The sequence below is a fragment of the Centroberyx gerrardi genome, chromosome 7 (assembly GCF_048128805.1).
Source record: "Centroberyx gerrardi isolate f3 chromosome 7, fCenGer3.hap1.cur.20231027, whole genome shotgun sequence".
NCBI classification, from domain to species: Eukaryota; Metazoa; Chordata; class Actinopteri; order Beryciformes; family Berycidae; genus Centroberyx; species Centroberyx gerrardi.
Window position 1 is genome coordinate 9,109,188 of NC_136003.1, and position 12,059 is coordinate 9,121,246.

Here is a 12,059-nt window from a genome sequence, read left to right on the forward strand (position 1 = left end):
GTCTGATAACACACCCTAACACACACTGTGCTGCACTTGACCAGAATTTTACTGATGGAAGTATTACTGATATTTCATTATTCTGTAGCCTGTTTATAATAGACAGGGTCAGTTAAGCCTAGGTCTAGATCTAGGTCTAGGTCTAACAATTCCAGTTAACTATTTCATTCAAAGGCATGTTTTTTTACATTATGGCGTGGGAATTAAAATGAGTCACAGGCCTGGAAATGGTGAAAATGAATGTCTCTAATTTGTGTCTTAAAGGAATACACAGAGTTTTGAGATGATGCTAGTCGCCTACTGTCACTCAACAAATGGTTACCATGGAGCAGCAGATTAAACAATCTAATAGGGACACATGGATGATTTTGGTGTCTATGTTCTTATCAGTTAACTGGTAAATTGCTCAACAGACCAGTCTCCCAAAAACACAGTGTATTCCTTTAATAACCTCTGGCGTAGAGCAAAGCTTCCTCCATGTCTTTGAATCAAGCCCAGTATGTCTTAATGTGATGTGTTTGTGATGGTTGTTGCTCATAATATGTCCTCTGATTGTTGTTGAAGTGTTACAGAGGGGGTGAAGTGGTTTGGAGCGGCACAACTGGATGGAATTACAGTGCTGGACTACAGACTAACTGAGAGACCAACATATGGACAGAACAGCAGTGGATACCCCCCTCCACCCTCCCATCCCCTGGCACAGGAAAGCCCTTACATGGACAAAGAATAAAACTGAAAAACTATTGTGTGGCACCTCCCACAGGAAGGACTAAATCCCTATATAACCACTTTGGAAACATGACATCACCTAACACACTCTGAGACGCAGAGGGACGGCGCAGCCCGGTTCTGGACGGACCGGGAGCCGACGTTCACGGCGTTGTGTTGTCGTCGTACCTCCTGCACCTTTCCCCCCCGGCGACACTGACCCCCCCACACACACACACACACTTCACGGTCACCGGGCGCTCCTCAGCCAATCGAGGCAGTCGGGGGGGTCAACGCCTCAGCCTGTTAGGAAACGGCTGCTGCTTTCCGCTAGGGGGAAATTAACGGTGACGTTTCTGTGTTTTTATTTTTCTATTAACAGAAGTACGGTGCCGCGTCGGGGCGGGTTCGCGGTGCGTTCGAGGTCTCGCCCGCGGTCGGAACTGGAATCGGTGCTCAGATGTTAAATGCCCTTGTTAATACTCCCCCCCCCCCCACCCCCCGTTTATGAACTGAGACTGAAAGGGAACATCGTAGCGTTCGAGAGAGCAAGACTCTTTTTAGCAAAATGAAATATTTTGAATATCGCTGAGCATCGGCCGTTGTAGCATTCCTCTTCTTCCTAGCCTAGGTGCCAGTGAGGGCAGTTGAATTGCCTTAACCTAGTGTCCTGTGTGGGCGGGCGGTCGCACCTAGAATTAGCTCTGCTTTCAAGACGGAAAGGCAATCTGTTGTCACGCACAAGCACACCGTCACCAAGGTTACCCAGCTGTCGCTCTGCTCTCTCGGTATTACAAACATCTCATGAAGGAACAAACTAAGTGCCGCGCTAATGAAGGTGTTTTGTACCGAAAAGATTGACGCTCTATTAAGTTTGCTTTGTACGGCTTTGGGGAAAGAAAAGGGATTTTATAATGCAGAGATGTAACAGGCAGGGAAGAAGAGACAGGAGTGGAGCTTACTGTTTGGGACACACTGGTTTCAAAAGGAAGGGAACCGGGAAGGAGGCGGCTGTGTAGGTCTGTTGGGGATTTGCATCGGACTGGGGTTGAATCATATTTTTGACACTTTTTGGAATATCTTGATTTTGAATTTTAGGTACAAAACAGATTATTACTCGCTGTAAATTTGAATTCTGTGTGCCAGGCAAAATCAGTGGTGGCCAAATTGGTCCAGGTCTGATGGAATCTAATTGGGGAAAGTGAGGAAGAGGAGAGAAGGAGTGGCCAGTGATGTCACATGACCCATGTCTGATTTGTGTGACATCACTGTCCCCTCCTTGGCTACTCTTCCTGGGGAGGCTTAAGATCAGGAAGCTACGCTCACTGTGACTATGTCAAATGAAGTGATCGCTATAGAAACCAGTGAGACTAAAGTAGTTTTCCGCTTTCATCCCGCTTTCCTGCTCTGGTTTGGTAAAATCGGGATTGGCGGAAAGAAATGTTGCAGAAAATGGTAGATCATCTGCTTTTGCCTGTCCGGCTCCTTTCCAGTAGAGCTAAGATAAAGATGAGGAGATGAAGGTAAAGGACGTAGTTGAGATGAAGGTTCAGATTGTCTAGTCCTCCCTCTGCTAACGCTGCCTTGACATCATGCAGATACTGTTGGAGGGAGGGGAGGAGGGGGAGGAGGGGGCTCAGGGAAATGTCGCAGAAGAAGCAAAGTGGGTCTGAAAGCCAAGCGTCATATAATGTGTATCAAGATACACCCAAGGGAGTTTCTGTGAAGCGGTGCGTTCTGGGTAATATTGGCCAGATACAGAGGAAGAGCTTGGATCCCCAATATTTTAACCCCCTTTTTTTAACTTTTACTGTGTAAAAAAAAAAAATCAAAATATATATCTATATCTAGGTTTACAGCCTTGAAGTAAAGAGACAGGTTTATTACGCCAAGCCGACGACGGAATAGAACGTTAGAACCTTCTAGAACCTGTCGTAGCCTAGGAACCACTCAGTATTCCATGCTTTCTGATCACCTCATGTAAAAAAATAAAATGAATAAAAAATAAAAAAGGGACCTCACTACTAACTAATGTAGCTCAGCAGATACGAGTCGAGATGATTATGCTTTTTTTTAATGTTTTTGTTAGCTTTTTTGGGGGGTCTTGACACATAATTAACCCTTTCATGCTACAGCTGGCACGATTTACCTTATGATTCCACAAACATGTTGAATTTGTTTCTACTATGTCATTGATTTTTTTTTTTGTGTGTAGGATTTTAATTGGGTCATTTAGCACTTGGCTGATGGAGAATTGTGAATGTTAATAAAGTATTTACTCTCTCTAAAGGACTTGTGTGCTGTGTGGTTTGTTTGGACACAATAAAAAAGGCAGAATCTTTATGGAGGAAAAGAGAGAAACTGCTTAAAGCTTCTCAAGTCTCCCAACAGAGGGAAATGTCACCAGCAAATCAAATACCATTCTTCCCAGATGTGATGTGAGATGGCATTTACAGCCGATTTCCACACGCACACACATAAATTGTATTTTCTGACCATGTGTTGCACAGATCTTCTTTTCATTGCTGTCAACAGATAGAATCAGATATGTTTTATACGACTTTTATATGCATCTCAAATCTGAAACTAATCTGATATTGGGCTGTAAAGAAACTTCAGTCCGGTGCTGTTGGTTTACTTGATGTTTGGATTTCATCATGGATAACTGATCAAGCAGCTCAGCCGTCTACTCCTAAAGCAGCAGTGTGACATCATCATGTGTGATAATTCTGTGTGTACTGGAACCTCATTCGTAGAGACTTTGTGGATATCGGAGTCAAACCTCAGATCTAACTGCACTAACACACACGACTCCGCCACAGTCTTGTTTCCCCTCATGGTTCAATTTTCTGCATGAAGGCTGTTGAATTTTAAATATTTTATAAATGATGTTCTGTTAAGATGTTTTGATTTTTTGTTTGTAATCCCCTTGGGGTTTTAGTCTAACCTTGACAAATTTTTATTATTTCTCTGTATTTTATTACTTTGTTTTTCTCACTATGCAAATTAAGTAAATAAACTTAACATGCCGTACCAATTTACAATTTGCAGCTGCTCCATTGGCAGTGTGCAGAAAACTGAATTTATGGACTTAGATCTGAATTATAATCACTGGGTGATTACTAACATGACATTAAAACAAAATACCAATGCTCATAGTGACGTGAAACTTTATTTTTCATAAAAAATACATAAATAAAGCATCTGCAGGTGGCATCAGGAGCATGTGCACGTAATCACACACACACACAAACATACATGTGTGTGTGACTCAGTCAGCAAACAAACACACTAACAGGCATACAATTCACCCAAAAGAAAATACAGTATAAAGAAAAAAAATGATGGTTGTTGCAGCTGTTTGTAAATACATAGTTGGTTTCTATCATATCTATTTCTATCATCAGGTGCTTGGACCGATCCCTGCAGACTACGGGGGTCACATGATCACGAGAAGCACTGCAGCAGTTATGTACTCTGAAAGTTCACCCTGGTAGCACAGATCTAGAATCAGTTTAACCTATCATAACTCACCTGTTAAGCATTAGTAATAAAAACAAAATACTGATCTGAGATCAGTGGAACCAGAGGTCACAAGATATGTCTCTAATATGATGCAGAAGATCTCCCATTAGGATTGTATTCGCATTGGCAAAAAAACAAACAACTGAAGAGTTTTGTTCCAAAGTGAGATATCCACCGTTTGGAAAAAAGTGACACCTTTTCATGTAAAATGATATAGAATAATGAACTCTCTTTCCAAAAAGGATTATTTTGAGTTTTGGAAAATAACTCTTCAGCTCTTCTTACCTCTCCAAGGCTACAGAGAAGCAAGAAGGAATCATTTTGACAATTTGAACGCAGCCTGTGACGTAGACAGAAGAAAGAAAACAGTATTTGTACTAACGTTTCAGTCTCTCCCGTGCTTTACTGATTGCACATTTAAAACAGCTCTGTCCCTAAACTTAAAGTAAAACAAGGCTCTGTCCCACCGCCCCAAAACTGGCATCCCGTCCTCCTCTCTGCAGACCAGGACCAATGACAAGTAAAAACACTCATTAGCATACGATGGAGCTAAGATGATCGTACCACAAGGACTTATTTACACAGGAAAAGAAAGTCAGATTTTTAACACTATGTGACCAAGATGTGTTTTTCCACACATCTAGCCGTTAATGAATAACAGCTTTTGGTCACAGAGGGTTTAAAGTGAAATTTCCCTTTTCCTGTGTAAATCTAGCCTTAGACACTCTTTGGGAAGCTTGACTCAGATCAGTGGCCATGTTGGAGAGGAGGTGAGAAGGATGACCAAACTGAGACTGCGGGACAATGAAGGCGCCTGGGGTAAACACACGCATAAAGCATATTCCTCATGATGACAGAAAAGACAAATAAAAATATATAGACAAACATTCCTCAGATAAACAATGATAGTGCTGCTTCCTGTTCCGTCCCTCAATGACGACACGTGAATGATTAAAAACCTTAGTATCTGCCTCAGAGCCGACTTCACGTGACTTGAGCAAAAATGGCACTGCGCAGCTGGGAGGACTGAGAACTTAACGCTCCTCCGATGAAAACTACCCACCATGCAGTGCAGCGTTGTCCCTGCGCAAGCCGGGTGAAACCAGCGGGGCAGAGCGATATGTTAGCGGGACACACTCGCCTCCCTCGGACTCGTTATAAAACATCTGTACACCTTTAGACCCATCTCAAAACATAAATCTCTTCTTTCGTTCGACAATAGTATTCAGGCCTGCTGCTGCTAAAAAGCTTGTAGAAAAAAAAGTGATGTTTTTTTTTCTGTCTGTCCCAAAGACAGGAAGCAGAGAGACAGCCGACAGCCTCTTGCCCCATCTCTAGTTATCTCTAGGCTGCTGAGACCAAACAAACCTCCTTGTAATGAGAAAATTAAAGGGGGATTCCACCAAGATGGATGTTTAGAGTTTTGAGTTTTGAACCTGCTGGGCAAGAGGCTGTTGAACAGTAGCGCTGAGCAGGACGGGGGGGAGGGGGGGAGCCGGGGCTTCAGGTAAAGCTGGGCTAGGCATAGACATCATCTTCTTACTGGTAGAAAACTACATGGCAGCGAAACGTCTGTATGTGCGATTATGTGTGTGTGTGTGTGTGTGTGTGTGACTGAGAGAGAGTGTGTGTCTATGCGGGGGGAGTCTTGAAGGCTCCCCAGGCGTGGAAGCAGCGTGTGAAGCAGTGGGGCTCGTTTCCCTTCCGGACCAGTCGCAGCTTCCGGGGATGTTCGGTGTCTTTGGAGCGCATGTGCTGGATGTAAACCTGGAGAGGAAGAGAGGAGAGGAAATGAATGGGATTTGGATAGAGACACACAAACACAAAATGTATAAACAGAAACCTAACACAAACAGACAGAGACAGCCAACCATGCACAGAGAGAGGCAGACAAACACACACATATATACAGCATATGCACACACACTCTTATTTACCTGGCAGGCTTTGAGACTAAGTTTGATTTCCACCTGGCTGGTCTGAGTGCCGACCCACATGTACACCTGAGAGAGGAGGGAGGAGGGAGACAGAAAGTTAGAGTGAGTGAGAGACCGACTGAAGAATATTGTAATACAGAATCTGAAACAATACAATGCAATCACATCGATTACACTGCAGAAGGCCAGGTCAATCAATTCAGAATGAAAAATGTTTCAAGAGTTTATAACAATTGAAGTATGAATTCAGTTTATTATTATTGTTAGCAGAAGTAGTATTTCAACCCAAGTGTAGTTATGAGAAATAATGACCTCTTTGCCGTTGTCTAGCAGCATGATGTCATCATCGGCCAAGTCATCCTGACAGAAGTCTGAACATTTCTCTGACACAGAGAAATAACCCTTCTCATTGGAACACCTGAGGGAGGGAGAGGGAGGGATAACAGTGTTAATAATGTATTATTAATACATACATTTCTTTTAACTAATAACTTGTGACCTCTAACTGGGTGAAACTCAGTCCTGCACAGAGAGAGAGTCACAAAGTATCAGAAAGAAAGACATTTCCACCGATGCTCATGTCTGAGATTATTCAAACTTGTATGTCAGCCATCTTAAATGTTCCAGTCAAATATCCACTCCAGAATGCTGATTTCAACGGCGTTTCAGTCCATTCTAAATGTTTTGACGTCCCATACGCAACTCACCTGAAGAGCCGAGCGTATTTCATGTAATCTGCGTCTTCGTCGTACTGCTTCTGAGAACCAATCCCCACCCAGAAGAAGTTCTCTGGCTCCTCCCCCTCGTTGATCACCTAGGAGACAGACAGATACACAGGTAAACAGATTGTCTTATTTATAGATTGGTTTGACAAAACATACTTGCAAGCACACATACACAAAGGTGTTGGGGTTCTATAGAAGACATCTCAATATTCATTTAAATAATAGGCAGACACACCATGCCCAAAATGTATTACAGCTGTAGGGAGAGATGAAACATCATACATAGGCAACAATCTGTCTCGAACCTGGAATACACATTTCACATAGAGGGAAGTGGTCAGTCCTATAGATAAGATTTAAGGGCCTTTTAGTCAAGGCCAGAATGTCTTTAGCCTTGACTGTCTCCCTTCTTTAGTGCAAACACTTCCAATCCTTATCAGCCTATAAAGGTATTGGAGAAACTAAGTGAGAATAACTAAGAGGAATTCCACTTGGATAAAGAATGATTAGTAAAAGGTAATGAAAACAGATGATTTTAGGAATTTCTTATACTCACACAAAAAGGCACACACACACACACACACACACACACCCTTACCTGTTTGCTGTACGTGTCGTCGAACATGCTGTTCATTATGTCCTCCGCCAGTTTGGCTTCATCAGGGTCAGCAGCTCTGCCCACCCAGGTGTAAACGATGCCCTGGTTGTCTGTGCTCTCAAATGGTACCTGCAGCAAACACATACCGTTACAGAGAAGCCAAAGTCTTTGTTGTTTTTTTTAAGAAGAGAGGACATTTTTTGTTCTTTATTCAGACAGTACAGCAGTAGCGGGGGACGCAGAGGAGAAAGCTACCAAAATAAAGCAATCCCCACCTTGAGTATGAAGCAGAACTCTGAGTTGAGATTGCTGGAGTCTGTTCCAATCTGGATGGTCCTGAAAGAGAGACGTACAGAAGATTTTGTGGAAAAAAAAGGAAAAAATGGTTATGGAGAACTGACGCTTGTGCCCATTGTTTGAGAGAGCGCTGGTGCTCCTGACAATATGTGGGTCGTGTCTACCTGGTGCAGAGAGCGCTGCCATTGGTGCGTATGTGGTAGAGGGAGGGCTGGGCGGAGTCGGTCTTCTGTTTCCTCTTCCCTTTGTGGATGATGAACTTCCTCTTGAAATGGGACAGGAACTTGAGGTTCTCCTGCTGCTGGGTCATACGCACCACCTAAACAGAGATACAGCCTTTGGTTACACTTGTCATTTCAATGCAATGATTTTTCAAAACCGCATATGGAAGCGGTCAGGCTCATATTGTGATTACAGTTCTACATATTTCTGGATGCAATGCGGCCACTTCATCTCTATACGACTGAGTTCACCCGACTACTCTATTGAGATTCCACCCTTGAAAGGACACACTTTTACTTTCTACACAAGCAATGGATAGAGAGAGGGGAGGAGCAGATAAAAAGTACTGCAGACAGATTTACATAAATACAGCCACAGGAGAGGCATAACAGCCATTTTCAGGCCAAGTGAGGACATACAGTACAGTGATATGATCTCACAAAATCTAATCTTTAGAATTAGATATAAAAAACGACATCAAAAGTGTGGTTCGGCAGGGAAAGAATGAGGCAGACACTCCCCGCAATTTCTTTAACACATTCCCCTTGTGAATCATAGGTGTTTTTGCATTCTAAAATATGGTTGTCATTGTAGATTTTAGGTAAAATGAAAAGAAATAAATTACACTTCACCCACAGGCAAGCCTCTTTGTCACATCTGAACACCTAGTCCTCTTACTGTTAGATAAATAAACCCAGTACAACAAAAGGCCATTGCATCTCAATTCTAGCTTACAAGGACAAATGTTTTAGATCTCCAGGTAGATGAAAGTACCTTGCTTCAAAGGAGTAGGGGCTAAAGAGTGTGTGTGTGTGTGTGGCATAAATGAATAGCACAATTCACCCACATTCAGTTTGAGTGCGTGTGCCAAAGAAAAATAACACATCTCCCCTATAATTGGTTTTATTTTCTGTGTGTGTTTGTGTACAAATCTATTCCCCTTACCTCCAGTTTGCCAGGGAACAGACTCTCAAACTTCTTCTGCAAGGAGAAGGTGAAGGTGAGCCAGCCCATGTTGGAGGCCTGCCTGCCCTGCCAGAAGTACACCACACACTGGAAGTCCTCCTCCGGCTGTTTGTCCTCCTCCTCCTCTCCTTCGCCCCCTTCGCCCCCCTTCTTCCCCTTCTTCTCCTTCTCATCATCCTCGTACTCCACAGGCACCCAGTATCTAAGGAAGCACAGTTGGAAATAATCAGACACCAGAATGATATAATAGAATAGAATAATAGAACAGCATTAAGGTCATTTTCTCACTTTCCTTCTATGTCTCTACGCTGCAAACACACACACAGATATATGACGAGACATACAGACACGCACTCTTTTATTCAGCTGAAATGCAGAAGAACTGAATTGAGCTGCAGTTCCACCCCACCTTTCATCCCTGCTTGAACACCCCACCCACTCACCTACACACACACACACACACATACCTGCAGAGGAAGACGTAGCAGTCCTGTGTGTTGAAGTGTCCGAACTCCTCCTCTGGCAGACGAGCAAACTTCTTACCCTCCAACACAAATCCCTCCATCCCATCCAGGTCCTCGTTCCACTCCTCCATCATCTGTTCGGCCTAGAGAGAAAAGGTCATTCTGTTGTTTATGGAAATCGTTCTCTCACCAAGTTCAGATTCAGTGATGGGTGATCGTTTTTACACGAGTCAAGTTATTTTGGGGATGTAAAAATCTACATCTTCACCGTAGAAGCAGAAGCTCATGGAAGGAATGTTTTTGTGTTTCACCTCGGTGGAATAACGATTTATATGGAGAGGAAAAGCCCTGTATGTGTGTGTGTGTGTGTGTGTGTGTGTTACCTCAGTGAGGGGCATGGGTGGCTGCCGGGGAAGGAAGAGAGCTGTGAGGTCAGCTTTCATCTGGTCTTTCCGTTCCGCATCTTTCTTCACCTGGGAGAGAAAACGCAGATAAAACACACTTCCTGCACTCACCAGACACAAGCAGCTATGCCTGCACGCCAGACAAATGCACACATACGATGTATACGTATGAGGGCTTTGATTCTCAAACACATCAGTCAATATTTCGAAAATGCAGATGATCCCACCCTCAAAAACATGACTATTTTGTGAGCAACAGTCTTAAGATGACTCATTGGTTTAATAGTAACTCGTAATGTGTCATTCAACCTTTATTTATCCGTATTAGTCCTGTTGATATCAACAAACTGTTTACTTCCTACAGGGGCAGCAAACAAAGTTTTTTGTCTACACACCACAGTGTCACTGGTAAATCCCACATTTTGAGAGACTTGACCTATTTTAATAGCCAACTAGACGTTCAGAACAGAACAGAACAGGACCACTAAACAATGGTTGTGATAAAGTGCATTTAGATAAAGTTTAACTAGCATTTGGCTGGTGGCCTGCTATCTCAGCATGCATATTCATTTCTCACATTCCTTTCCTGACAAACACACACATCACTGACCTTGCCCTGTAGGTTGTCCTTCTGTTGTACAGTCTCAGCTGCTCTGGTGTAGTCCACCTTCAACACGTCATCCCAATTCTTAAACTTAGACTTAAACACCTGGAGAAGAGGAGAGAAGAGAAGAGAAGAGAAGAGAAGAGAAGAGAAGAGTTTGATTCAACCAGTGTGAACCTTTGGAAATGCATTAGGTGTACACAATAATACTGTCTAGGTACTTTTCCCTAATACACAATGTATTTACAAGGGTGTAAAAACAACTCAAGGACAAACATTACATTTCTCAGCACATGTTGTTACACTCTTGTAAGTAAATTTGTATCCCTGCAGACATGTGCATGAGTTTACCTGTTTGTGTGTTTGTCAGTGTGCATGCGTCTGTGTGTGAAATTGCAAGTGCCCAGTCAACTTTATTTATACAGCGCCTTAAACACAAAACACTCTTACAAAACACTTCACAAGGTTAAAAGAAAAACAGACTAAGACACAATCCAAACAGACAAAAAGCACACTACAAAAATGCAGGTAAAACACATAGGCCATAGAGTAAAAGTGGATCTTACTGATTTTTAAATATAGCAATAAATTGTGCTTTCCCAACACATTCAAGAAGTTTGTTTCATCGTCTAGGGGTCACACCAGCAAAAACAGCACAGGTGTGATTGGTGCAGCATGAAGGGTGGTGTGTGTGTCTGTATATTTTCTGTCTGTATGCTGTTACCTGGCACTCTGTGCCCTCCAGGTTGCGAGTTACACAGGCGTGTTTGGGCCGGTGCAGCATGGAGCAGATCTCCTGGCCCAGTTTCAAAGCAGCGGCTCGGACCAGACGGGGAGACTTCCTCCCGATCCAGATAAACACATCAGACCAGCAGTCCAGGATGTACACACACTTAGTGTCCAGCAGAGTTTGCAGCTGGTGGGAGGGAAGGAAAGAAGGAGAGAGATGAGTGGGAGGAAAGGAGGAAGCCAGGCAAAGAGAAAGAGAGGATGAGAAGGAGGAAAGAAGGGAGGTAGGGAAATAGGGAGAATAAGCACATCGGTGACTGACCTTCAGTCTGCACTGCTTTGCATTTTAAACATATCCTTGTGCCATTATTTCACAATAAAACCATACTGCCTTGTGATTACGCAGCAGATAAACATACCAGTCTAAGCTCTGGCATGGTGTCCAGTTTGACCTTGCAGTCTTTGTGCTCCACTGACAGCTTGTAGTTAATCTGAGGCAGCTCCAGGTAGCCCAGCCCCAGGCCCACCTACACACAAACAACGACAAACAAACACACAATGCAGGTGGTGATTCAGTTCTGAGGTCATTTTGGAAGCCATATTTTTGTGGTGTTTAGCAACTACGCCGTCAAGTGTGTATCCCTGTCTGCGAGCTTCGACTTGTGATCATTGTGCCTATGCCATTGTGGTTTGTTATCATGATTTTTGAGACTGCTCCACTTGCTACATCAAATCATTTTGCAATTTTGTGACCAATGCACATGCAATTACACCACAGACTATTTGGCCTCTTTGAAACACTGTTAGTTACCTCATGTAGCTTTGAAAATGCACATATAAAAATGAGGATGATCAGACCTCTTTTAAAGCTGACACACAG

At 43.2% G+C, this 12,059-nt stretch overlaps 2 protein-coding genes across 4 annotated transcripts in view; one reads left to right on the forward strand and one right to left on the reverse strand.

The window, feature by feature from the left end:
- Positions 1-2,997, forward strand: part of llgl1 (LLGL scribble cell polarity complex component 1) — a 35,250-nt gene extending 32,253 nt beyond the window's left edge. Inside the window, exon 25 of the mRNA XM_071899900.2 lies at positions 565-2,997. The gene's annotated coding sequence lies outside the window, so the exon portion shown is untranslated. The remainder of the gene's footprint in view (positions 1-564) is intronic.
- The window catches only part of flii (FLII actin remodeling protein), a 53,876-nt gene that overhangs the window by 27,791 nt on the left and 14,026 nt on the right, over positions 1-12,059 (reverse strand). For 2 of the 3 annotated variants that reach the window (XM_071899902.2, XM_071899901.2), the window contains exons 19-31: positions 11,599-11,706; positions 11,175-11,366; positions 10,457-10,555; positions 9,826-9,915; positions 9,446-9,585; positions 8,958-9,180; positions 7,955-8,109; positions 7,769-7,829; positions 7,494-7,622; positions 6,878-6,984; positions 6,483-6,588; positions 6,171-6,236; positions 3,862-6,000 (exon numbers count right to left, since the gene is read on the reverse strand). In XM_071899902.2, coding sequence (XP_071756003.2) covers positions 5,866-6,000; positions 6,171-6,236; positions 6,483-6,588; positions 6,878-6,984; positions 7,494-7,622; positions 7,769-7,829; positions 7,955-8,109; positions 8,958-9,180; positions 9,446-9,585; positions 9,826-9,915; positions 10,457-10,555; positions 11,175-11,366; positions 11,599-11,706 — 1,611 coding nt within the window. In that variant the 3' untranslated portion in view covers positions 3,862-5,865. Of the gene's footprint in view, positions 1-3,861; positions 6,001-6,170; positions 6,237-6,482; positions 6,589-6,877; positions 6,985-7,493; positions 7,623-7,768; positions 7,830-7,954; positions 8,110-8,957; positions 9,181-9,445; positions 9,586-9,825; positions 9,916-10,456; positions 10,556-11,174; positions 11,367-11,598; positions 11,707-12,059 lie in introns of those variants that run through there. The other variant, XR_013504970.1, reaches the window with a different exon arrangement.